Source organism: Zootoca vivipara, chromosome 3 (genome assembly GCF_963506605.1).
Source record: "Zootoca vivipara chromosome 3, rZooViv1.1, whole genome shotgun sequence".
Lineage (NCBI taxonomy): Eukaryota > Metazoa > Chordata > Lepidosauria > Squamata > Lacertidae > Zootoca > Zootoca vivipara.
Window position 1 is genome coordinate 59,838,224 of NC_083278.1, and position 27,955 is coordinate 59,866,178.

Below are 27,955 nucleotides of genomic sequence, written 5' to 3' on the forward strand. Positions count from 1 at the left end.
TAGTAGGTATTGAAACTGTATTAATTCCGTGTTTAAACTACTGATAAGCAAGCAAAACAGTTAAATTATCAAATTCAGGCTAGAATTCTACAGATTTAATCAATTCAACCCTACAAGGGGGGAAAAAACCACCCCTTCAATTTCTATGTTATGCAGCCCACCCATAGCTGCCAAGTTTTCCCTTTTCTCACGAGGAAGCCTATTCAGCATAAGGAAATTTCCCTTTAAAAAAGGGAGAACTTGGCAGCTATGAGCCCACCCAGGGCACAGTTACAAGTTTAATTCAATGGGACTTAACGACAAATTGCTCAGCTGTGACCAAACTTGTTGAAATAGTGACAGTGTAAGTGACATAGGGTGAAGTATTAAAGCAAGGCACATAGGTAAATAGTTCAGTTGAGGCAGCTAACCTATGGTCTTCCAGATACTGTAGGACTCCAACTCCCATCAGCTCCAACCAATATGGCCAGTGGTCAAGTCTGATGCACGTTGGGAGTCCAACAACACTGAGAGGCCTGTAGGCTAGCCTACAGTAAAAAAAAAGTATAATCTCATTAACTATTTTTCATATCTCACTCTCTGTATCCAATACTTCATTAGCGAATCATAGACAACTATTCTTCCTTGTGAGAAAAGGATTGTGTTGGGGGTAAAGAAAAGAATCAGGGTCCCAGGGATACACACAATTGCTTGAAGTCAGGAGAATCTGTCCAAACAAAAATGTTTTGAAGATCATAGACTAATTAGTAGTTACTTTGGAATAAGATTTGACCCTCGCCTTATTGCTTTTCCAGCTTCTACTTCCCCAAGTATGCTTCCCCCATGCAACATTTATTCCTATATTTAGAAGTGACATTGTGGCACCTCAGACCAAACTAACACACTCAGGTGTTTGTGAGAGCACGTTGAATTAAAGTGCTGTCGTTCTTAAAGTAGGGAGTCTTAATGGATTTTCAAAACAGGTTGATGGGAGCAAACGCCATGCATTTTGTGACACTTCAGGAAAGCACTTTTTTTTGCTTTGATTTGATGAAAAAGTGGGCAAACTGAAAATGCATTGCTACCAACGGGGCTCGATGTCACAGACACAAGACACGTCCCACGATTTTGAGGAGAAAATCTCTGAAGATTTTAAAGCCGCATAATTAGGAAAAAAATATATATATGAAAGGATGGCAGTTGGGAAATAAATATAATCACATTAATACTAATCGACTCCTTCCATGTCAGCATCCAACAACTGCAGAACTGGATGACCCTGAGCAAGTTGTTTCGCCGTGTCCCCTTCATGTTTTTCTGCCGTGGGTGTGGATGCTGCTGGCTGTATGGAGATATTCTCTGTGTCTTGAGGCATGGGGAGCAATGGCTCCGGGGGACAAACTTGCAGATTACACGGTTTGTCAGACATTTCTACATTAGTGGCTCCCAGGGGTTCAGGTGCGTCCACATTAGCGGTTATTGGGAGCATTCCCTCATGATGGGTCACCATGAAAGATGCAGCCAGATCCTTCAGAATATTCTCATTAGTGGCAGGTAGCTCAGCAGCAGCCTGGCCTGCAACAGAGGAGCTCACACTAGCCTCATTTTTCAGACCATCGTCCTGTCCAGTCAGTTGTGGTGGTGGTTCTGCCTCCTCCTCTTCCTCCTCCTCCTCCTCTTTCTCCTCAGGGAATTTTGCATCTTTTATTTTTTTGTACAGCACATTCCTTTCATCCTGAAGAGCTCTGCACAGATTCTCCAGCCTTTGAATTTTCACTACAAAGCACTCGTACTCCTTGGCTCGCATGGCTTTCTGCGATAGAGCAAACAAAGCGTTTGAAGGCTGCCGCGTTGACAAATGGCACAGGACAACCAGAGGGGGCAGTTTTTAACAGATCAAGCAAAAATCAGGAAGATGGTTAAAGAACGTGGCTTGGAAAGTGACCTCCCCAATCAAGAAGTGGCCTGGCCACTTCTGCAAAGTGTTTTTCCTGCTGATACACAGTCTTATTTCTTGCAACTTCTGCAGGTGTTACAGTTCTCTGAGGTGGTTCTACAGGCCCTGGGGTCTTTATAATAGTTTATGTAAATCTTTGGAGCTGGCCAAATGATGCAGAAGTAAACATTTACTGACAGAATGCTGGGAGGGGGGGGGGAGTCAAGTCAGGAAGTTACAAACTACACATAGCATATATACTGTTAGAGACTTTCACTTCTGCAATGTGAAGTTCAGATAATTTAGAAGGAGTAGAATGTCATGTTAAAACATCTCTGTATATATATATATATATATATATATATATATATATATATATATATATGTATGTGTGTGTGTGTGTGTGTGTGTGTGTGTGTGTGTGTTTTTAATTCCCTGCCCGAACCATCTTGCTCAGAGAAAATGTTATAGCTTTCTCCACACCCGACATCATCTATGCAAAGAAAGGTGATACTTTATTTTTAGTTACTTCCACAGCCCAGAGGCCACAAAACAGTCAAGAAAGCACCCTGCCCATTCATTCAGGTGCTTAAGCGTCCCACATACAATAAACTACTTGCCCTCGCTTCATTTAGTAGCTGCCACTAATTAGCCAAAAACTAAATTACAATTTAATTTCCCAAAACATTCTGCAAGAAAGTGACCATCTTTTTTAAACCACTCTTAAAAACACCCACCCCAACCCTCTGCTGATATATTTAAATATGTAAAATTCCTGACACCTGCAAAACTGTTTAGGAAGACCCCAAAATTGTCGAGCTTTTGGGGGAAACCTCCCCCAAAAGAGTGATTTTAAGCTTTTGGAGCTGTTTCCCACTGCTTTTTCCATCGTGTTGCCATACATCAAGTCAGACTGAATTGATCCATCCACTGACAGGTACAAGCTCTCCAGAGTTTCAGGCAAACATGGAGATGCTGTGTATTAGACCTGAGACTGTTTCCATACAAAGCTGATGCTGTGCAACTGAACTATGGCCCCTTTATGATTGTGGATGCTCTATGAACTTTACAATGGAAGCTGTGCCAGAGAGCTCTTAAAAGGTAAAAGGTAAAGGTAAAGGGACCCTGACCATTAGGTCCAGTCGTGACCGACTCTGGGGTTGCACGCTCATCTCGCATTATTGGCCGAGGGAGCCAGCGTATAGCTTCCAGGTCATGTGGCCAGCATGACAAAGCCGCTTCTGGCAAACCAGAGCAGCACATGGAAACGCCGTTTACCTTCCCGCTGTAGCGGTTCCTATTTATCTACTTGCATTTTGACGTGCTTTCGAACTGCCAGGTTGGCAGAAGCTGGGACCGAGCAACAGGAGCTCACCCCGTCACAGGGATTCGAACCGCTGACCTTTTGACCAGCAAGCCCTAGGCTCAGTGGTTTAACCCACAGCGCCACTGGGTCCCCTAGAGAGCTCTTATTAAGAACAATTTATGAGATTGTATCATTGACGCTTAATTAATTAAAAATTGTTCAAGGAATGGTTTCTCACCTCTTCAATCATGTCCAATAAAGCTTTATTGCAGTTCTCAAATCTTGCTTTCCACGTAGCTGTATCCTTTTCCAACTTTTTCATTTTCTTGGTCATCTACAGAAGGGAAAAATCCAGTTGACATCAGGAACAAGTCAGCATTTACCGTACACATATCCCATGTGAACAAGTGCTGATCCCAACCTTGGCAATAGTCAAGGGTTCTAGTTTGACTTATGGCAGTACTGTCGTACCTTGGAAGTCGAATGGAATCCATTCTGGAAGTCTGTTCGACTTCCAAAATGTTCAGAAACCAAAGTGCGGCTTCAGATTGGCTGCAGGAAGCTCCTGCAGCCAATCGGAAGCCGTGGAAGCCCCATCAGATGTTTGGCTTCCAAAAATAGTTCACAAACCGGAACAGTCACTTCCAGGTTTGTGGCATTCAGAAGCCGATTTGTTCGGGAGCCAAGGCGTTCGAGATCCAAGGTACGACTGTAATCACTTATCATACCATGAAAATGGGAGAACATCAATTTGGGATCAGCTCACAAAAATCTCTGACTACTCTGCCCAAGTTAAAATACAATTGATGGGGGGGGGGGAATAAAGGTCTTAGAATAAAAAATGCATAGTCAACTAGATCCCCAAGTGCTACTTGCCTGTCAGATTTACTGTTTCCTTTTCTTCAGAGATCAATTGAAAGCCCACACATCAAGGTGTGCACACAGCAATATCTCATGTATGTGGAACACATTCTTGCCTCAAAGCAGTAACAAGTCAGTGATTTCACAAAATGTTTGTTGCAAGAGCAACCCGCATCCATTATAGCACTGCCAATCCATTATAGTTCTTTTACTTTATTAGTTCTTGCTTTCAATGAATTAGTCACTTAATTCAAATGAAGAACACAAACGTTACAGCACCTTACTGGCAGTGTGGTTTTGTGGATAATTAACACAGGAAATAATTTACTGCTTGGAAATCAATCTTTAAGTGCTTTGCACAAATTACAAGCTGTCCCATGAGAGTCTGCAACAGTGTCAGCATGGAACACCTTCTTAAAAATAAAATAAAAGGGTCAGTTGTTCTGATCCATATTTATAATCGCTGAGTGAATGATAACTGGCAGAACAACTAAGTCATATGGAGCCACTGCCACAGACACTTTGGCAGTGCAAGCAGGTACTGGCAGAGGATGCAAGGCAGCTCATAAAATGCTCGACTTATGCAGCAGGAGATATCTGTGCTGCTGTTTTAGGAAGGACAGGCTGCTCAGAATGACACGCTGCAAGTAAATACCTGTGGAAAAGTTAGTATGTCAAGAAAGTTGATCTAAATCTCTTCTCCCTAGCACACTTTCCATACACAGCAGAGCATTCAAAAAGTAGTTACCCTCTCTTAAAGGTAAAGGGACCCCTGACCATTAGGTCCAGTCGTGACCGACTCTGGGGTTGCGCGCTCATCTCGCATTATTGGCTGAGGGAGCCAGCGTACAGCTTCCAGGTCATGTGGCCAGCATGACAAAGCCGCTTCTGGTGAACCAGAGCAGCACACGGAAACACAATTTTTACCTTCCCGCTGTAGCGGTGCCTATTTATCTACTTGCACTTTGATGTGCTTTCGAACTGCTAGGTGGGCAGGAGCTGGCGGGGATTCAAACTGCTGACCTTCTGGTTGGCAAGCCCTAGGCTGCTGCTGCTGCTGGACAGAGAGTACTCCGTTTTTGTTTTGTTTTTAAATTGCTTTTATTTTTTATCTATGCCATTTTAAACTGTGATTGATATTAATGCTGTATTCTTAGTTTTAGATTTTATGTTTTATATGGAAACTGTTTTCCATTTGGTTGTGTACTTTTTGATGTGTTTAATTTTTGTTTATGACTTTTGTTATGTTGGTAATTATGTAAATCTTGTCATGTGTAAGCCGCCTTGAGCATTGTTTTAACTATGGAAAGGCGGCATACAAATTGATGATGATGATGATGAAATGTCTTATTCATATTTGGGCCACTAAATGCAGTTTCTGTGCTCCAACAATATTTAATGGTGATAAGGTATACACACTTGTGTGACAGCAATGCAGGGTTAATTATTATTATTTATTAAATTTCAATACTGCCTTTCATCCAATTGTTTGAGTTTGACTCATAATGGTATGCATTGCACTTTACAGAAAAAATGTCAACGTGTTTTTAATTGATTCCATAACAGAAAAAGTCTTATATGAACCTGAAAAAAATTCAGTGGCTCCGCTACCAAAATGGCAAGCCCTCCAGAACAGATCTGAGAGACAAAATGCATTAACTGACCTTATCCATCTCTTGCTTGAAGCTGGCAAACACCTCATTGCTTTTTGTCAAGGTTTTCTGAAACTCCTCAAATCGTTCAGAATAGAGAGCAAGCTGCATTCAGAGAAAGGAAACATAAGTCAGTTCCACAAATTCTGTTCATAGTTTCACAGCCTTCAAATTACTGCAGCAAGAGAGCAAGATGAAAGACTACGATTCTTAAGAAATAATTTATGTTATACTTACAGAATATTTTAATCTATTTGGGGCAAATGATCTTTTGAGAGGAGGGTACCAAAAACTGAAAATAGGAAAAAGGCACTTGGAAGCAAAAAAACTCATATGTTATTAGGCTAAAACACCAGCATCACTCAAAGTACGAAGCTAAATAAGATGTGCTGGATGCTCTGAAGCTTGATAAGGTCAGGGAGGGACCTCTAGTGGTCAGGGCAAAAGACTTTTTGCATTTTAAAGTATAAAAGGAAGTATAGCTAATTTTTAGTTTGTTTTAAAGGGCACATTTGGAGAGGAGGAGGAGGTCAAAAATATTTTTGCATTTTCAATTAAAAATAATTACTTTTCTTTAAAAAAAATGGGGGAAAGGGTGGCTTGGAAACCACAAAAAAAATGATTGTGAGGGCTGGATTTGGCCCGTGGACTAACCACCCATTAGAAATAAAATAAATCATGAAGTGAAACGTACCTAAAGTAGCTTGCAAAAATAATAAAAAAGAGAACAAATAATTAATAGCCCCTGACATGGGAAAATGGAAGAAACCACCAAGGCCGGGGCAGGGACCACTGGGCATGCTGGCTGGGTCTGATGGGAGCTGGTGTCCAATAAAATCTGGCAGGCCATAGGTTCCCCCCTCCTGCACTAAATCAATAATTGCTGGTGTAAAGTTAAAGAGAAAATGACCCAATACAGTAAAATAATAATTCTCCTCTGACCCTGGTCATCATATGTTTTGATTCTTCCTGCCCCTTGAAATGTGACATAGATTATGGATGGATCAATGCAAATATTTCCCAAGTGCGTGCTCATCTGACCTTTGCTTGCAGAGGATATGTTTTAATGAAGCGTGAAGCGCAACCATATATTAAACTCTTCCCTGTCTTAAGTACATTCATTTCTCCCCCTTCAAATAAAGAGGCACATCATACAGTCAGCAGCTGTTCTTCACCTGGGCCTGGAGAACTGTCTCTTGCTCCTTCAGCATTTTTGCTTGTAGTTTCCACTCTGCAGCTTGGTTAAGTAGCTGTGTTTGACACAAAAAGAATAGCAGTGGAATCCTGGGACTTTTCAGTCAAAAGTCCTTACAATCCAGCATTCATCTACAGTGTACCTCAACTTACAAATGACTCGACATACGAATGTTTCGAGTTACGAACAGAGTTCCGTCCGCCATTTTGGATGCGGTTTAGATAGGATTTCTCTCCCCCCCCCCAATTGGCTTCGACTTACAAATTTTTCAACTTACACACACACACACACACACACACACACACACACACACACACACACAGAGTGCATTTTTCCTGGGGGTACGCATACCCCTAAACATTTTGTGAATCTAAGTTTGGCCTCATTGAGGGGCAGTATTTCAATATGAGTAGGAAAATGAGAGTACCCCTAAACATTATTTTAAAGGAAAAAAAGCACCGCACACATTACTATCAGAGACAGTTCGGTCTCACTGGGCCCCGAGTCTTGGGGGCGCCACAACTATGATGTAGGACAGAAGGAAAGAGGCGGGCGGGGGCATCAAATTTTGGCAGCGCTGAAATCTGAGACCTCAAGGTCCGCCATGGTTAGCATTCTAACTTTTTAAACAACTGCTGCAAAACCTAGAGCAATGAAGCTAAGCAATATACACAAGGGCTTTTTGTGTGGCTTTCAAAATGATAGGTGGGTGTGGGTTTTTCTTACCCCCTTCACCAGAGGTAAATAAAAAATAAAAAAGGCGAGATAAAAGTAAAATCTTTTGGGAGAATTACAGGTTGGTTGTATTTAAACAAAATGCTGAATAGCCTGAGGGCCAAGTCGGGCTTCAGGATAGTCATTTATCCTGCAAACTGTCTGGGTTTTGACACTGCTTAAATATTTTATCAGCCTTCACTGTCACATATTCCATCTGGGATGCTGAAAAAGTCCAGCATAACTGATGAGGCAGAAATCATTTTTCTTAGTAATCTGTTGTGGCTCACTAAACAGTTCCCCCCCTTTCTGGTCTTATTGATGTCCTGTAGCCAATGTATTTTAAGTTATTCTTAAATATTTATTTTTAAAAACACCTAGGAGTTACCCTGCAATAAAAGAAAATGTTCAAAGCAGTGTTTTAAATTAGCATGATTTTTTTTTATAAAAAAAAATCAAAATCAAAAATGCAGCCTGAGGTAATCTTCAGAAGCCAACCTGCTTAGCCAGACACAAATATTGGTATTTTTTTATTAATAAAACATGAAGCAGAAACGAGGAAGGACTCAAAGCAGGAATCAATTTGTAAAGAATACAGTACAGTACAGTGCTATTGAATGCAGTTTACATGCATGAAGCTTGTTCTTCAGCTCTCGCCCGCTCCTAGAATTATAGAAACGTCCGAAGAATCTTGTTAAAGTTGAACTGCTCCAGGCTAGGCTTAGCACAGCCTCAGTGGGACTGCTCTGATTCCCTTCTGCCTGAACATTCCAGTCTAAACTGGCACTCTAATTAAAAGACAAGATATAGTAAATAACCCTTTCAGAGAAGAATTTCTCCAAACCTCTTATGACCACAGACAATTTTCATTGCTCTAGAAAGGCGCTCTGGCCTAATTTCAATACATGGGAATTCACAAGACATGGATAGAGGGAAGTTGCCAATTAGTTAACGGAACCTGGAGTTCATCTGCAATTTAATAAGCTGACACCACTGGTGTTGAGAGCAAATGTTGCTGCGGTTGTAGGTAGCAATGGGTCATGCAGAGCCTGTCGATCACAAGGTTGCCCCAAGAGCCTGGAACATTGAACTGTGGCGACTATCTAGCGCCTTTGAGCCTCAGAGGAAAAATACGTATTATTATAAGCAACATGGGGGGGGGGGCGACCTACAGTTTCTCTTGTCACAATGCAAGTCTGCTTTGGGGACCTAGATGAATTCAGAAGGCTAGCAAACACCCCACTCGTGAATTTATAACCTCCACTCATGTTTGAGACTGAATTTAGAACCTCAAGGTTCTGGACATAAAGTTCTACCAGGACAGAGTCACTAAACAACCAGAAGTATGATGCTGATGATAACTGGCTACCTGCTGTATCAGTGCTAGATCAAGCCCCTCTGTATGGATACTAAGCTGGTTATCTTGGGAAATTTGGGTGTATCTTGGGGCAGGGGTGTCTTTCTCTCAGCAGCTAAGAGTAGTTGCCAATTGTGTAATGATAAAATGTCTAGGGAGCTCTTGAAATTCATGATAACTAGGAAAAGGGGTGGGCATCCCTGGAAAATGTTTCCTAAGAGGTGTTTTAAGTTGTAAGGATAAGAGCATGCATTGAACATTTAAGTTTTTAATAATATGATGAACACGACTAGTTTTACAAACAGCCACTATGCCATATGAGTGAGAACGGCTTCCCCTAGGCCACAGGGAGGCAGCAGAGCTATTCCATTGTCTGATGGCGCTTGCTTTCAGCCTTTGCTTTTTGCTCTCAATTTGTCCTCTAAAAAGAAGGCTGCTCCCAGATCACCTGTTTATTGAGCAGTCATCAGGATTTCTTTGCAAAAAATGAAGCAGCGTGGAGAGGTTAGACACAGCTGGCTACTGACCATTTCCTCCGATTTGTTTGTGGGTAGGTTATAATTCCATCAGGGAGTACTCGACTGCACAGAAGCGGAGATGTTAAAGGAGTCTTGTGTTTGGTAAGCTTCATGCTTAGATAGCTATAATTTCCAAGTGCCCCAGTGCACAAAAACATAACACAGCCAGTGTAGCCTAGTGTGAAGAATGCTGGGACTGGGAAGATCTGGATTCAGAATTGTCTCTCAGTCATGGATCTCACTGGGTGCCCTCAGGCTAGTTCATGTCTTGGTCTAATAGACATCACAAGACTGAAGTAAGCAGAAGCATGGATAACAACATGTGTACCCAGAGAGCTGTAGGATATTGCTATGGCAAACAAACACAATTTCTCATGGGAGCATCAGATGCTTCAGGAAACTGTAGGCTTGTCCGCACCGGCCTCAGTCTGTCCTCAGCCCGCCTGCCTGCTCTCTTACAACCACTCCAGCGGTGAAACTGCTTGTCAGCTTCCCCTTCCTTCGCTTCAGTGTCAACTTTGTGGAACAGGGAAGAGAATGGAAGCAAAACTAGAGTTAGCTGCCTCTGTCTGCCATTGGCTCAGGCGCCCCCTACTCTTCCTCCCTGCCTTCTGCCCTACCAGGCCCAGTGGCACTGGCTTGTGTATTGCTACAGGTTATAAACCAGGGTGGATCCCACTCAGTGCTGAGACAGGAAGCCACTGGTCTCAGTTCAGACCAGGAACAACCACTTAAACATGGGAAGATGGTATTTCAGACCTGTGCTTGGCCCAAAGGGAAAAAGAAAGCTAAAGGAAAGTACTTACATATTCCTTCTCTCGCTGATGTCGCTCCTCAGCTTCTTTCATCACTTCCTGCGACTGTTCCAGCTTGGCATCCACCAGTTTCTGCTGAAGCTCCCTGTGCTTAAATATCTTATCTAGGTGCTGGAAGAAAATACATTGCAAAGCATTTTGTTTGTCGATGTAGTGATTTTCCTGCCTATAGAAATGCAATCATACCTTGGTTTAAGTACGCCTTGGTTTGAGTACTTTCAGTTTAAGTACTCTGCAGACCCATCTGGAACGGATTAATCCACTTTCCATTACTTTCAATGGGAAAGTTTGCTTCAGGTTAAGTTCGCTTCAGGTTAAGTACAGACTTCCAGAACCAATTGTGTACTTAAACCGAGGTACCACTGTAATGGATTTTTAGATTTTTAAAATTCCATATAGAATTGCAGTCCTTATGCACATTTATCTAAGGTTGGCCTAACTGAATATAGCAGGGTTAACAGTCAAGTAAACATGACATATATAAAATGTTGGGGGCCCTGCTCACTTTGCTCGCCAACTCTGCCTACCCACCACACCCTGAAGCCTCCCTACACAGCATCTTAAACCCCAAGGGTTGTGGCTGCTGAGATGATGCAGGTGGGGCTCTCTGTTTACTGACTTCTTGGGTCATTGACACTTACTGAAAGGGGAGGAGGGAGTCATGGGAGTACAGAGGTGGAGGCAATCTGATGCTCCTGCTGCCACTTACTGCATCAGCCTCCCTTCCCCCTTGGTTAGGGGCAGCAGCCAGTGATATTGGGAAAGGAATGCTCCCTTTCTCCACCTACTCAGTCCTCCTGCCTGCCTGGGCCTAGCTCACTTCCTCTGCTCGCCTCCTCACTCGCTCTTCCTGTTTGGACCGTGGGCCACTAGCTGCCAGGGTGGGAATGAAGGGCAGAAAGGCTTTCTTCCCTTCAGTCCCTGCCACCTCCTTTTGGGGCTTCTCTCAGTAGCGGCAACAAGAAGGACGTTTCTTCCCTTCATTCCACCAGTGGCAAGAATGACAACAGGAAGGTCATTGGAAGACCTGCTTGGGTTGACTGCTCTGCTCGGGGTTTCACAGGCTTCCCTCGCCCTGTTTAAACTTAACTGCACATGCGCACTCAGTCACCAGCGTGACAACAGCCAAAGGCACATATTTTATAGTAAGGTAAAGCTATTTAAAAAATTATTAATGTTTTGCGTGCAGACAATGCCAGTGGAAATGAAACCTGGTGATTTAGTTTTTAAAAACAAGGCATCTAATTTAGATATTTAAAATTTAGATTAGATGCTCTGTGTATACAAAGTATGGAGCATACTCCAATAAATACAGTGGTACCTCTACTTATGAATTTAATGCGTTCCGAACGCACATTTGTAAGTTGAAAAAATTTGTAAGTCGAATCCCATAGGAATGCATTGGGAGAAAAAATTCGTAAGTAGAAGCAACCCTATCTAAAAATTCTTAAGTAGAAAAAATCCTATCTAAACCGCATCCAAGATGGCGGACGGAGCTCCATTCGTAAGTAGAAACATTCGTAAGTAGAGGTACCACTGTAATCAAATTAATAAGCTACTAATTTGTGCTCCAAAGCTGGGCATGTAAGGGGAGGAGGATTCTTGGTTTGCATATTTCTTTAGAGATGCTTTTTGAAACTTACCTGCAATGAACGTGTGGGTGAGCATATACAATAAATAGTTATGCTGCTTTTTGCCAAAAGCTGAATGCACTTGCAAGAGGAATGAACAGAGAAGACTAGAAATTACGGCAACAGATCTGGCACAAGTTAGCCTTGTGCAGTATTTGGATGTATGGTGCCATGTTGTTCTTACCTCCTCTCTGACTTCATACTGATCTATGATACTTTTCAATTTCTCTGCCAGCTCACTGTTCTCCTGGCACAACTTCATGTTCCTTTCACTTTGCTGCTCAATCTGTCCCTGGATATCGTTCAAGGTGCCTTGGAAATGAGTAGTGATCTCCTTCCTTTTTTCCTCATCCTCTCTTGCTCGCTGAAGGGTCTCCTCCTGTAATGCAATGTTCCAATAAAAGCAAATGATATTGTTTCCCTAGGAGAAAATTACCATCCAGATTTTTGTTATTGTAGTGAATGAGTAAGAGATGCATCCTTTTGCAGGTGGGGAATTTGGGTGCCCTTCAGACAGGAATGGGAGGGCAGACAAAATAATGACTTTTGGGGGCACATACATTATTGCGCCACATTTATGATCCAGAGATTGAAATGTTTCTTGCTCTGATTTGAGGGCTTAGAATGTGCAACAGCAATTAAATAAACATTACAAACTGGTTTCCCTCCCTTGTTGTCTCTGTGTATGTAAAAAGGAAGGGGAAAGTTTTCTTAAATTTTATTTCTTTCATTGGGAGTAAGCACCACAGAACACAGTGGGATTTCTTTCCAAGGAAACATGCACAGGATTGTACCACTATGCAAGTTTCCAAGTTATGTTTTGCTGAATTTAAAATACTGATGGTTTTATTTTATGGTAAGTGTGGTAAATCTTTGAAGGCGACCTTCAGGACGAAGGTCAAAAAACGGGGTAAACATATGTGAACACATGCATAAAAGACAACATTTGTCTTCCTTTCTTCACCCTCTTTCCCCCACACACATCCCCTTTCTGATCCATGAAGTCAACTTCGTAGACACACAGCAGGGATGGAGAACTTGTGGCATTCCAGATGTTGCTGCAGTCCCAGCTACCATCATCTCTAACCAGCACAATGATGGGGATTGGAGTCGACAGCATCTAGAGGGCCACAGGTTCCCCATTCCTACCTCAGAGACTGTAGAGATATGACAAGCACCCACCCTTTGTACAGGTGTGCACTACTTATACTTTCTAGAAACAAGACAGTAAGAACTGTTCGGCAGTGGAATTTGCTGCCAAGGAGTGTGGTGGAGTCTCCTTCTTTGGAGGTCTTTAAGCAGAGGCTTGACAGCCATATGTCAGGAATGCTATGATGGTGTTTCCTGCTTGGCAGGGGGTTGGACTGGATGGCCCTTGTGGTCTCTTCCAACTCTATGATTCTATGATTCTATGTTTCTACAAAATGTTCCAGCTATATGAAAAAATTGGGTGTTTATTTATGGTGCTTTTAATCCCACCTCCAGTTGTTTTGTATAGTTTTAAAACCTTTTTAGTTGATTCTTATTCTTGGATGCAAATCACTTGGAGAGTTATATAAAAGGCAATTCACAAATTAATAAAACCACAACTCTCCACTCTCATATACGGTACTAGACCAATGGACCATCCTTGCCCTGTCACATAAATGAGGTGATAAAGCTGACAAGTTCATTCGTGGCAGATTTGGAAAAAGCAATCAATCAATCAATCAACCAATCAACCAATCAAAGAGAGGCTGGATAGTTCTGTCCTCTGGTAGGCTTCATGCTAGCAGTTTCAGCAGGAACACTTTTTAGCAAGATCTTTTGCATTTCTCAGGAAAAAGCCATAGGCTTCATTTCAACAGGCTGGTGATCTTTTGTTAAGACTCACTGTGTCTTCCAAGTTGAATGCAAGCAGTTAGAATCACTGAGTTCAGTGGAAACCACTCCCTGGAAATTTTATATAGGATTGTTCTTCCGGTGTTCCTAATAATCTGGGTACTATGGGAATGCCTGTGACTCTTCTTGGGAATATGCCTTTGAGAGCTTTCTTGATGAGCTTCTGCACTTCGAAATTTAACACTTTCACCATGGTACGCCACTATACCTGTATTTAAGGGTTCTCCTGTATTTAAGGGGTTTGGGAGTGTGTGGGTGTATCTGTTTTATTCCACTAGATTTTGTGTGTGCAGGAGCATGTGTGTATCTATGTGGGTGTATGTCTTTCAGGGATTCTCCTGTTAAGCAGCAACCCTCTCATGTTATGCAGCCTCCCTGGCCCTATTCTGGAAGCAAGGCGGAGGCACACAATTAATTTCAGTCACATTCTGCCAAAAATCAGGCAAAAGCTGACAGTAGTACATTGACCAAGAAGGCAGTAACTAACATCCCATGTCTGTAGCTGGCATTTTATTCTCAGGATTCATGGGGTTTGGGAACAAAGGATTTCCTACGAGAAACTGCTGGCTGTGTGCTGGTGGGTTGAATCTGAGCAATGAACTTGTATCACGGTGCCTGGCAGGGCTCCTGGCCATTGATATAATACTGGCAGGGTTGTGGAGCTGGGCCCTGTATTGTACTCAAGACAACAGTTGGCCAGTAGACAGGGATAGAGCTGCATGGCTCCATCTCACTTGTCAGACTTAAGATGCCACTTTAATTCAGTTTACAAGATCAAAAACAGCAGGGCAGCTGCTTATACGGTTCACTTTTGCTGCAGAACAAATGGGAGTTGTCACCAGTGTATCCTGCAAAAAATGAGTGCACTGTAGATGCCAGATAATGAGCATAAAAACATCCACTAATGAGATAGCAGCTTTGAAAAGAGCAAGGAGTTACATCTGGGCAGACCAACACAAAGAAAGATTTATTGTTACAGAAGATATAGTAACTGAATTAAGCCTAAGGTTTCTAGCAGAGTACTTTTAAACTGAAGGTAGTCCCCCTGCCGTGGTATCAGGTACCCTCAACAGACAAAAAGTACATTGAGGAAGCAGTCTTTGACTGCAACTCATTTAATCCAAAAGGTGCAAACGTGGACTGCAAAAAATGTTGCCGAGACTCCAATGCTATGCACACTTAATTGGGATGAAGTTCTATTGAATTTAGCGGCCCTTCCTTTGTAGTCAGCATACACAGGATTCAGAATGATTGCCTCCCCACTTCCGCTGCTGCAACACACTAGAAGGATTGTTGATATAATACGCTGAAGCTATATTATTTGTTTGTTTGTTCTCTAGCTGGGATTGGGAGCAGTTATCAGGCTATGCACCCATGTGCTGGCCGGCCGTTTAAAACATTACAGTGTCAGCATAGCATAAATTTATGGCATATAGGTCCCCATTGCCACTGTTTCCACATCTTCCCATTTGAACATGTGCATGTTACGTCAGAGAGACATGGGAAATACAAAAAAAACCAAACAAACCCCAAGAGGTGGGTCAAGTAAAAGGTCTTTCCCGGTGCCTAATTGGTTTATCAAAATTAAACGCATTGGCTACACTTATTAGATCCCAGTTAGCATGGAGAGACAGGCATGCAACCTTACTGAATGACTGGATATACATTCTGTGGCTTGTGTTGCAACAGATACTTGCAGAAGTGCCTCAGTGCTAAAACGCTGCTGGCAAGAAGGACACAAGTATCTAAAAAGCACTTTGGCCTGGCAGTACAAATAATTCTGTTGTTTGCTCCACTGGTGCAACCCAACTGAGCAAAGCACAAAGTGCCCACCTCAATGCCTTGCAATTTGTTTCCTTAACAGGGAGCAAAACTCTCTTCTTTCGCTCCAGGTGCAATCAAAAGCACTGTTAACATGACACTGGTTTCCAAACAATAAGGGATGGGCATCTGTGGCCTTCCAGATACTGTTGGACTATAATTCCCATCAATCCCAGGCAGCATAGCCAATGATTGAGGATGATAGAGTTGTGGTCCATCAACATCTGGAAGGTTCCCCATATCTGTCATACATAAATCAACAGGGATCCCATAATGCAATTCAGAGAGATGCTGGGTACATTTACCATATGCTCAATCTGGGCCATATCCCTATGCTTACGGTTCAGTCATTTTAGCATAAAACTGTAAATCCTGGAAACAATAGCACAGCCCAAAAATTGCAATTATGGCACATCATCATCATCAAGAACAACAACAATTTATTATTTATACCCTGCCCATCTGGCTGAGTTTCCCCAGCCACTCTGGGCGGCTCCCAATCGAGTATTAAAAACAATAACTAACTAGGAGATGGACATAAATCTGACATCAGGAATCACAAGACAGAGAAGCCAGTAGGAGAACACTTCAATCTCCCAGGACATCCAATACAGGATCTCAAAGCAGCTGTCTTATTACAAAAGAATTTCAGAAACAGACTTGTAAGAGAAGTTGCTGAATTACAATTTATCACTAAACTGAAAACTATGGAGAGACTTGGTGTTAATAGAGATATTGGATTCCTGTCTCATTACATATGCTAATCATCTGCATACTATCCCTTGCTTTTTCCTGTAGGACTAATTGCAGTTGTTAACAGTCGTCAACAGGTTTACCATACCCATTGAGTCAATCACCACCCCACCCTCCCACTATATATAAGGGTCTGGTGACTTCTATTTCAGTGTATCTGAAGAAGTGTGCATGCACACGAAAGCTTATACCAAGAACGGTAACTTAATTGTTCTCTAAGGTGCTATTGGACAATTTTATTTATTAATGTTCATATATTTTGACTGTGTCAGACCAACACAGCTACCTACTTGAATCTATAACTAGGAGATGGTCATTGTTCCTAGTGTGAGAGGTGGGAATAAGGTAAGGTTACCAGACATCCCTGTTTCCCAAGGACAGTCCCTAGATTTACAAATCAGTCCCCTGACAAAATCCATCCATTCCAACTGAAGTTGAAAAGTGTCCCTGGATTCATTGAAAAAAATCTGGTAACCTTAGAATAAGGTGCACTCCAATCAGCATGCTTGTCACTCAAAAAAACATTAATCAGGAGCACATCTACATTATACTATTGTAAAGTTGCCTGGGCAGCACAAAATGGGTTTGGAGCAATGGAAACCTACAGTTACTTTGCTTGCAAATACACAAATATGAGCAAAAACTGAGGCAGTGTGCTGCTACCAAGGTACTCAAAAAGTGGTTCTGTACTTTCAGACATTTTCCAGACTTCATCTAATTCACAGCCCTCTTTTTTCTCCATTCCAAAAACGTAAAAGCTGCCGTTTCTCCACACAGACACACTCCAAACCTGTCAGAGTTTGCCAGTTGACTCCCAAACATTGACCGCCATTGAACAACGAATCTACTGCACAAGAGAATCCTTGGCCATCAGCCACAATACATTTAAACTGATTTGAAATAGTGTCATGGTCAACTTCCGAAGACCTGAGATTCGAGAATGCTTAAAATTCCTTGCCAAAGACAGCTCCACTAAATCACAGGACTACAAATTGCCAGACTTTCTGGGTTGGGAATAAACAAGTTAGTGGGGTTGTCAGTGTGCTCTTCTCAGGCCTTGTCCACACTTCCGCTTGCCCCATGCCTAGAACGCATGGCTCTGAGCGGTTTAAGAGTGGCTTTCCCAGGGGGGAAGCAGCGGGAGAAGAGGTAGTGTGGATAAGCCCTCTGTTTTACCTTCAGGGTTTTGTTGTGTCTTTGTAGCTCTCTGCAGAGACTTTCCAGTTTGCTTCGGGCAAGTACTGCTCTGCTGTGTTCACTCTGCAACTGGTCCTTCTCCTTTGTGAGCTGTGCCTGCCTTTTCTGCAGATACTTTAGCTTCTTCTGTTCAGTACGATGTTCCTCCAACTAAAAAATAAAGGGGGGGGGGTAAAGGGAGGACAGAAACAGAAACTAATATTTATTTGAGTGGGAGTTCTGGTTTGCTGCAGGGAACCATTAAATCATCTACTTCCCATGACTGCTGGAAAACTTTTCTTGTTTTGTTTTTACAGCGAAGAGATAAAATGAGAGTTGTGCTTAATTGATTGATAAGTTGCTGGAACAACGATCCTGTTCCTAATAAACCACTTTCCCAGCAAATCAGGCCGCTAGCTGTATCGTGGTTTTTACCTTTAGAAAGCAGAACTCTTGGATGGTGGCCATGACCGGCATTTGCATCTGCCCTGGGAATGGAGGGAATTGTCCTGGCTGCCTGAGCTTGCACCTTTTAACAGCAGCTTGCTATGCAGAAATCACCAGGCAAAGCTTTTTTATAGAACTGAGATAAGCATCACCACCTACTAATGGCTGCATAGCCGGTAAAGAGGCACAAGGCTAAAATTCACTTTAAAAGTTGCAATTTTACCCATGACATCAAGTGAGACCTTTCAGCACCTTCCTTGACCTCACACATCTCAGCCCAGGCATAGATTTTGCTAAGCTGTCACCCCCCTTGGACACAACACAAGACAATGATAAAAGAAAGTGGCTGAAAAACCAAGATTTCAATAAGCATTACTTAAAGGTGGATAGCTCCAACAGAAATTGTTCCAAATTAAATAGATGATGGCCAAAGGAAATATGAGGTCAGACCAAAGTCTGGTTCCTGAAACCTGAAGCTGTAACTGTTCACTTCAGAATAGGTGGTTTGAGGTTTGTAGCTGGCCTTTTTCATTTTTAAAAAAATGATAAAGTAATTTTAACACTTGCTGAAAGGAAAACAATTATCTGACTTGTGGTCACCTCCCCCCCCCCCCCCCGGAGAAACTGGAAGGCTTTGCATTGGTGGTGAAAGCAGGCTTTTTTTTAGTCATTCCTGTCCAAGTTTATTAAAGAAGGATGGACACTTCAATACCAAATATTCTGCCATATCAACTTTTACAGTCTCCTTTAAAAACATTTTTAACCAAAATGCTGTTTCCCCTCCGACAGCCCAATTTGCTCCTGAAAAATATTCTGCAAAATGCTTTTTTAAAGTTTTGATTTTAATATCTTATGGCTTATTCCGTATCTCTCTATACTGTAGTATCAGACTCTTTGTATTATATGGTGTCTGTTGAACCAGATCACTGCTTTTTATAATGTTCTGTTTTTATAGGGGTTTTGTGCCTATTGACTGATACTTTGTTAAACTGTGACTTGTTTTTAACTTGTTTCGTTTCCCAGAAAACTCTTGGCTGTTAGTTGAGAGAGAAATGAAATGAAGTATAGCATGAAGTTACATGCTACCCCAATCTCTGAGTGGCATGAGATTCTGGGGATACCAGGTGCACTTAACAGGGTCTGTGTTTTCTTTTGGACAATGAGGCACAGCAGAGACTGTGGTGTCTTTATGATATATGGTTTATTTGCACATATATACAACCTGAGTGCAGATTGAGAGGTTCTGTAGCATCAGTTTCCAGTAAGTTTCTGTTCCTCTCACAACTGCAGCCTTGCAGCCAGCAGCAACCAGTCATGTCTCTCTCTGACCCCTAACTTCCTCCCTTCAAACTGTTCCCCCTTAGCATTTATTGTCTCTGCCTTTTCTAACTTAGGGAGAGGCCCTGCCCTTTTGATGTGCTATTGGCTCTTTATCCCCAGGCCATCCCCTCAAAGGAAATTAGGCTGACTCCATTACTTTTCAACTCCTGTTGATTTCCAAGGATTAAGAATCATCTTGGTGCTGTGGGTTAAACCACAGAGCCTAGGGCTTGCCGATCAGAAGGTCGGTGGTTCGAATCCCTGCGACAGGGTGAGCTCCCGTTGCTCGGTCCCTGCTCCTGCCAACCTAGCAGTTTGAAAGCACGTCAAAGTGCAAGTAGATAAATAGGTACCGCTCCGGCAGGAAGGCAATCGGCGTTTCCGCCTCCCTCGGCCAATAATGCGAGATGAGTGCCGCAACCCTAGAGTCGGCCACGACTGGACCTAATGGTCAGGGGTCCCTTTACCTTTTTAAGACACAACTTAGGAAGCTTGCCCAGCATAATTACGGCAACTTTCTCACATGTTAATGAAATGACTAGAAGTGTCTAGCACACAGGTGAAATACACACATGAATCTATCTTAAAACACACAGAGTCCAGCGTCCCCCTGGTTCTAACACACAAGCTCTAATTAAATTCCAACTACAGTACTAAACCAAGGCATTTAGCACTCACAAACCTCTAACAATATAATGTCTCAAAACTAACCTTGCCAAGTTGCAACCCTGATAAAGCAAGAGCAGGACATGATGGAGCTGAAGGTACGGTATGCTGGTCTATTCCTTATATATGTCCTGCTCTTTCATCCTCACCCCTCACCTCTACATGCTGCCTCAAGCAGGACCCTAACATCAGACCTTAGAGGGGTCAAATGAGAGGTCCAAGGGAAAACCATATGTATGTCTCTGTGTGTGGGAATTCTCTCTTCTTATTGCTTCAGCAGGGCTCTTAGAAGCATAATATCAGTCCCCAAGTTGTAACCCATGAACCCAACATCGCATCACATATAAGAGCACACTAATAATAATAATAATATTTATTTATAGCCCACCCTCCCCGTCCAGAGCAGGGCTCAGGGTGGCTAATACCAAATATAAATTACAATAAAATGTAATAGAAAACAACAAACAAACAAACAAACAGTTAATTAAAATATGTCTTAAAATATGTCTTAAAATACAGCTTAAAATGCAGCCTCATTTTAGTAGTAGCCCATAAATCAAGACCATAAAGGGAGAAAACATCAGATATTCACCTGAGCCACCTATCCAGGCTGGTCCTACATGGGCCAGCAAAAAAGCCAAGGAAAAATTTATATACCAAATCCCATATAAGTGGTCAGAGTGAGTCTAAGCCGAAGGCCAGGCGGAACAGCTCCGTCTTGCAGGCCCTGTGGAAAGATGTCAAATCCCGCAGGGCCCTAGTCTCTTGTGACAGAGCGTTTCACCACGTCAGGGCCAGTGCTGAAAAGGCCCTGGCCCTAGTTGAAACCAATCTAACCTCTTTGAGGCTCAGGACCTCCAAAGTGTTGTTATTTATGGACCTTAAGGCAGGAGAGGTGGTCCTGTAGGTACGAGGGTCCTAGGCCACATAGGGCTTTAAAGGTCAAAACCAGCACCTTAAACCTAACCCTGTACTCCACTGGGAGCCTGTGCAGCTGGTAAAGCACTGGATGAATGTCATCCCGCGGCAAGGACCCTGTAAGGAGCCTCGCCACAGCATTCTGCACCCGCTGGAGTTTCTGGGTCAGCTTCAAGGGCAGTCCCACGTAGAGCGCGTTACAATAATCAAGCCTGGAGGTGACCGTCAAATGGATCACTGTGGCCAGATCAAGGCGAGAAAGTGCCCTGCCTGCTGGATAAGACCAAGTCCAGGAATATGCTAAGAACATATAAAGGCATATGGTACTAAATCAGACCACTGGCCCATTTAGCTCAATAGTGGCTCTCCAGGGTTTCGGCCAGGAGCTTTCCCCAGCCCCACCTGGAGATTGAACCTGGGGTTTCCTGCCACGGTGCTATGGCCCTTCCTAATGTTCCCACAGTGGCCAACCAGGTGTCTAAAGGAAGTTCTCAAGTACGACATGAGGACAAGTTGCACCCAAGCAACTGGTATTCTGTGAATAATATATTGCCTAATTCCCTTTTATAGCTGTCCGTGCTGCTGGCCATCACTACATCTCATCCTCATTGGATGATCCTGGGCTGCATTCTATGAGAAATGGAGAAAACTTCTTTCTATCTACTTTCTTCACACCATGCATCATTTAAAACACTTATCATGTCCTTCCTCGCTTGCTAAAAGGCCCCCAGGGTTGAAACATGAGGAAAAGTTATTTTAGGACCCCTGATTTTAGCTGTCCCCTTTCTGCACTTTCACCAGCTCTACAATATTATTTATAGATGTATACACTTTAAAGTGGGCCTGTCTCTATCCTTTCTCCGTAGCTGCTATACTGACCAGTTCAGCATACTTCTTAAACAGGATCTCCAGCTTCTCTTCTGGGGTATTCAGCTTGTTCAAATGTTGCCTCAGCAGGGTAGCTTCTTTTCCTGAAGTAATTTTTAAAAAGGACATTCTCACAGAGAGCACTTCATGCAAAATACAAGAATGTGTAACAACTGGAAGCTGCATTTTGGATTGGTTTTGGCTTCTATATTCAGAAATGTTAGCAGCAGTTTGTGTGTGGAACATTTCTCTTTAGATTTCTGCCAGGTGCTTCTGAAGCAACTTTAGGTGACCTTCTTTTAAGATGGTAGTAGCGTAGGGGTTGTCACTGTAGCACCCTTGTGCTACACTGGTTGTGGCTACCAACACGTTACCCATGTGCTACACATGCTTTCTGGTTGGCAAATGGGCTCATGGGCTCCAAAAGGTTGGTGATCCCTTTTGCAGTGGTTCTATTTCCACATTTTTGCCAGACTAACTTTTAGTATGATGTTTAGTGCAAGTTCAAGATGAATGAAACACTCAATGAAGAAGACACTTTACCAATTAAGCAGTATATAAATTCAATACAGTCATAGCTTGGTTTTTGAACAGCCTAGTTCTCAAATGGTTTGGCTCCCAAACGGACTGAAACCTGGAAGTGACTGTTCTGGTTTTCGAATGTTCTTTTGGAAGCCAAATGTCTGACGGGGCTTCCGATATGGCTGCAGGAGCTTCCTGCAGCCAATCAGAAGCTGCGATTTGGTTTTTGAACGCTTTGGAAGTCAAACGGACTTCTGGACAGATTCCATTCAACTTCCATGATACAATTGTAATAATAATAATAATAATAATAATAATAATAATAATAATAATAGCCTAAATGCTGCTTTGCATTATTGCACCCACAAAATATACAAGTCTAGGTGTGATGTACAGAATTGTACCATCAGTTAATTGCCATGTATGTCCATTATTGCATCACATATTAAAAATAAAAAATAAAAATTGGTTTCTTGCCAGGGACAAGAAGAAAATGTGTACTTTTGGTACCAAACAATTAAATGTTATGGAGACGACCACTGTGGCACCTTTTACAACATAGCCAATGAGTCCTATTAAGTTCTGCATTTCAGTTACACAAGGAGATACTTGCCTAGTCCCTTCAGGATTTTCTTTTCCAGCTTCTGCTCTTTCTGGCTGCTGGATTCCTTTGATCCAGACGCATCCCCAGAAGCTGCCTGTTCCTTCTCAGCCTCGTCATGGGCATCTTCATATTCTCCATCCTCATTATTAAAGGATTCTCCTTTCTCAGGTCTGTCTGTTGTCGCTTTAGCATTTCTCTCCTCCACCAGGCTGGCAGCTGACCCGTAGGTTTTAATAATGTCCTCCAGCTGTCGGCTCAGCTCCTCAGATATATCGCACAGCTTTATTTCAGGCTGAGAATGCGCTGCGTTCTCAGGGGACAGAGGCCTCGGAGGCAACTTTTCACTTTGTTTCTCTAAACCGTTCTCAGTAGGCAGCGCTTCAGAGCTGCTTATGGGAGGTGGTGGTTGCTGAGGGCCAGCTCCATTTTGGTCATGCTCCATTCTTGGGATATTACCTGGGTGTGAGACAAAGTTAGACCTTTATCTACACCAGCAATCAAAAATAGAGTAAAAACTGCCAAAGAAGGCCATGCCTGTTGGTAGTAGTAAAGATTGTATTTAGCACAAGCTTAATTGGCATCTTAGACATCCTAGATATTTATTTATTTAGCCCTTTCATGTATCTTCCTTCCACATACATTCAAACAGTTTTGCCATTCACTGCAGCCCTCTGGAAAAGCTGTAGGTTTTGTGCATTTGTCCCAATTAATGGTGATTAATCAGAAGCTACTTGGCCAAAGTCTTTCTTTTAGCACCAATAGATTTATCTAAACAAGATTCATTCGTCATAGTCATTGTATTCATTGTTTCGTTTCAGCTTTGCCTAAAGGCTTTTCAGAGGACTGTTTCATTTTACAAGAAATGGGAAGCTGAAAAGAGTAATTTCCTTAATCAAGAAATCACAACATTTTGTTGCAGAAAAAAGAGAGAAAATTTCCTTCAGCCAGCACATTTATTCTTATTACAGCTAATTCTCTATGTTCTGGCGTAGCCAAACTTTCCATAGTTCAACAAGAAAAAAGGATGAAGAGGAATTTCACACCTTAAGATTTTTTAAAATTGTCTCATTCTTTTTTCCTGAGATATATTTTTGTTACATCATATATGAAAGTAATCACCTCTTTCCTTTTGGCACTTCCAACGTGTGGGAGGCTAATTTTTATTTATATATTTTGTATTTGAACCAGGGTGGTAAAGAAATTTCCTCTTATTCCCATATCTAAGGAGAACCAATGTGCCTTTTACCACAGAATATCCCAGGTAACCAGTGGTATGTTTTCTCCAATAGTTTGAGCCCATTTTGTCATCTAGTCTTTTATTTGCTCTGGTTCTGTGTCATGTGCATTAAGCAGGCGATGTATTTTTGCAGACATATGTTTCTTGATCTTCATAATTACTGTGGTAATTATGTCACATGTCTTGTCTGCCAATTTGATCCAACGTATTACTGTATGCATGATCTAACTTGAAAGTACTCAAACCAAGGGGAATTTCTTCCCAGTAATTTGCTGTGAATTGCTATGTAAGAAATCATTTCCCATTAGTAAACCAAACCCTTTATCCCCAAAAGATTTTTTTTTGCAGAACAAAAAGCCATGCCCCATTATTTTGCCCAGTGTTTACTCTTTTTAGCACACGTTAGTATAAAAAAACACCTCTTTGATTTACTGTGGCAATTTTATCTTTGACAGAGGGCATCATCAAGAAATTGCTGGTAGAAAATCACAGACTTTGTGATTGGAACATAAGGAAGGAGAAACTGGGATCAACATATCATAGTTTGGCTCCCAGTATGTTTCCGAGCACAGTTCAAAGTGTTGGTGCTGACCTTTAAAGCCCTAAATGGCCTCGGTCCAGTATACCTGAAGGAGTGTCTCCACCCCCATCGTTCTGCCTGGACACTGAGGTCCAGTACCGAGGGCCTTCTGGCAGTTCCCTCATTGCGAGAAGCCAGGTTACAAGGAACCAGGCAGAGGGCCTTCTCGGTGGTGGCGCTCACCCTGTGGAACGCCCTCCCATCAGATGTCAAAGAGAAAAACAGCTACCAGATTTTTAGAAGACATCTGAAGGCAGCGCTGTTTAGGGAGGCTTTTAATGTTTAATAGATTGTTTTATTTCATTTTTCTGTTGGAAGCTGCCCAGAGTGGCTGGGGAAACCCAGCCAGATGGGCGGGGTATAAATAATAAAAAATTATTTATTATTATTATTTATTATTTATTATTATTATTATAGAGCAGCTTTCCCCAATCTTCTTGTTAGACTACAACTCCCATTATTCTCAACTATTTGCAATGCTGCCTTGGGCTGATGGGACATGTAACCCAAAACATCTAGAGGGCACCAGGCTTACGGTATAGTGGGCACAAGTCTTTAAGAAGACAGTCCGCCATGTGCTACAACAGATGCAAATACCAAGCAGCCTCCGAGGCAGCTCAATGCAGAAGAAGAATCCTCATATTGTTATTTAGTCTCAGGATCAATGGTGGCTGTCAGGGCTGAAGCTGAAATAAAAGGCTGCAGGCTCCTTGCTAAGTGGTGGGCCCATGTAGGGCCCATGCAAACAATAAATAAAAAAATGCCATTTTAGACACGATAGACTGCAAAACTGCTACCCACCCCAGTCATGGGCATAATCTCCGTATCTGCCTCAAGACCTGCTGACCATTCACAGTTAGTTAGTAGACAAAGACAGAGTTTTGTAATCGAGAAGTAAAGTAGCAAGCTAAAGAGAGAGTCAGAGCAATGTTTGAGAGTGATGCTTGATTTCTGTTTGAATCCAAGGCTTGAGCTATGGGAGAAACAAGACCCCTTTGGGGTGTTAATGCTGTGAACGCCTCCATCATAGGCTCAGGTTGTATAAATGTGTAAATAAACCATATATCCTAAAGACACCACAGTCTCCCCTGTGCCTCATTTCCAAAAGGAAACACGAACTCTGGGTATGCGCCTGGAATCCCTGGAATCTCATGCTGCTCAGAGATTGGGGTAGCATGCAAGAATATATCGCTTTTGTGGCAGAAAGGAAACTGATTTAGTTTATAAAATAAGCAAGCCATGTGCAGCGTTAATCTAGGCACCTATGTCCACTTGCTAACCACAGCTTGATAGTAGTGTATCCCATACACAGGTATACTGATGTGGAAAGAGCACATTTATACAGGGGGAAGCCCTGCGCTGTTAACCTGTGTTGACCCACTTCAGGAGGTTGGGGCTGAACCCAATTTGTTTACCACTAAAAACACAGCAGTTCTCTAACACATTCCTTTCCAATGGTCTTCTTGTTAACAGTCGGAGCAAAGGTTTTCTCCCTTTCTAAGAGGGAGCTCCCTTTCTAAGCTTCTCTCAGCAATTCATTACGCTTGGCACTCGTGTTAAAATAGATTCTGATCAACCAACAAAAAGCAAGCTGCCTTAAAAAAATGTGTTTTGGTTCTTCCTCTTTATTGTAGGGATGAATTACAGAAAGTGCCACTTTCCTTGTCACAAGGTCTTTTTCTCCCAGTAGAGGAGTTCAAAAGTTTGCAGGACTTGCCTATTTTTAGCTTCCCGCCCCCCCCTCCCCTCAAATCCAACAGAAAGACACATGGCACCTGCTCTGAAGTCATAAGTTATTTTTAGCCCGTCTAAAAAAAGGATGACAGTGATGATCCTAGATAGCTGCCTTTATTCCTCACATTCACCCAACAAAACAAATAAAGAATTCTACCATGCCAGCTCACCATAGGTATATTTCACAGCCCAAACCCTATGTGCTTGGAAACAAGTCCCACTACGTTCTGTGGGAATTACTCCCTAAGTAAGCAGGTAGAGGCTTACACTGCCAGCCGCTGAGTGCAGATTATTTAAAAGTTAAGCATCGCAGAGAAAAGCAAGCAGTGCGCATCTGTTATTGTTTGTTATCGAAAGCTAAATAACAACACCTGTCCAGTGTTGCTTTTGTTGCATGGTTCCTCTGTATACAGAATTATAGTTGTGCAATTTCTGTAAGGCTTTAAGCACTGTAGTTTGTCAAAACGGACCTCGGAAAGGCACTCTGATGCACAATGAATTCACAGAAATGTGAAATCCATAATGCCAGAGTTTCAAAATAGTCCCCAAGCCAAAACTGGTCTAGAAACACATATAGGTTGCTCTGCTTTGTGCTTAAATCTTAACCACCATTATTTATTTTTGCAACAAAAACACAAGAGTTTCCTCATACCGCACAGTCTTAGCCTAATCCTGGTTTAAATTTCCCTCCTCCAAAAACATCAACTTCACATTGGTCTCCTTCACTGGAAGCTCCGGGGTTTACCTTACAATGCAATCCTATACAGTATGTGACTACTCAAATGTAAGGCCCACTGAATTGAGTGGGGCTTATTCCCAGGTTAGTGGATACAGGCTTGCAGCTGTAGTTTCTTTCCCCCATAGTCGCATTCACACAGTCACACTATTTAAAGCTCGTGCACCAAAATATTGTTTAAAAACTTCCATAGTTGTCTCTCAACCATGCTGCCAGCTAGCGACTTTGTCACACTTACCTGGGGAGAGAAAAAGGAGCAGAAGAGAAAAAGATGGCAGGAGGAGCCCCAAAAGAACGACAAGAGAGGAAGAACCAACAGCAATAGGAAACTTTCCCTCTGTTCCTGCCACAGAGGGCTGGAGGAGTGGATGACACAGCAGGCAAGAATACTCCTCTCCAGAGTTTGGCTGCAAGCTCCCAAGACCAAATGCCAAATAGAACAGAGCTCTTGGGCCTTTAACAGCTGTGTGGAATGATGAAGGAATTTCAGCAGGTGCAGCTCAACACACAGGCAGGGAAAAGTTGCACTCTGCACACACCGTACATTTAAAGCATGCTCCCCTGCTCCCAAGAATTGTGAGGACTGCCTTCTTCCCGGCAACCAAGGGAGAAGCCCCTTGTCCTCCGCTTGCCCTTTCTCCAGAATGCTGTTTCCAAATGGCAGCAGGAAGTTAAGGGTGCTGAGACTTCTTAGGAGCACTGGCAGAGGAAGGGAGGTGCGAGAGGGGC

The 27,955-nt window shown here is 42.5% G+C and overlaps 1 protein-coding gene across 1 annotated transcript; it reads right to left on the reverse strand.

The window, feature by feature from the left end:
• Positions 1-27,875, reverse strand: TXLNB (taxilin beta). Its single transcript, XM_035108860.2, has 10 exons — positions 27,465-27,875; positions 22,949-23,395; positions 21,826-21,917; positions 17,596-17,766; positions 12,149-12,343; positions 10,325-10,444; positions 6,910-6,984; positions 5,747-5,839; positions 3,460-3,555; positions 1-1,792 (listed from the first exon to the last, which is right to left on the reverse strand). Exons 2-10 carry the CDS (start codon positions 23,379-23,381, stop codon positions 1,208-1,210), a joined length of 1,860 nt encoding a protein of 619 aa, XP_034964751.2. The 5' UTR covers positions 23,382-23,395; positions 27,465-27,875; the 3' UTR covers positions 1-1,207.
• Between the last annotated feature and the right edge of the window lie 80 nt (positions 27,876-27,955).

Coding starts and splice junctions, on each gene's coding strand:
- TXLNB (XM_035108860.2), bottom strand. CDS start 23,381: ATGGAGCATGACCAAAATGGAGCTGGCCCTCAGCAACCACCACCTCCC. Junction 21,918..22,948: donor GAAAATCCTGAAGGGACTAG/GCAAGTATCTCC, acceptor AAATTACTTCAG/GAAAAGAAGCTACCCTGCTG. Junction 17,767..21,825: donor TTAAGAAGTATGCTGAACTG/GTCAGTATAGCA, acceptor TTTATTTTTTAG/TTGGAGGAACATCGTACTGA.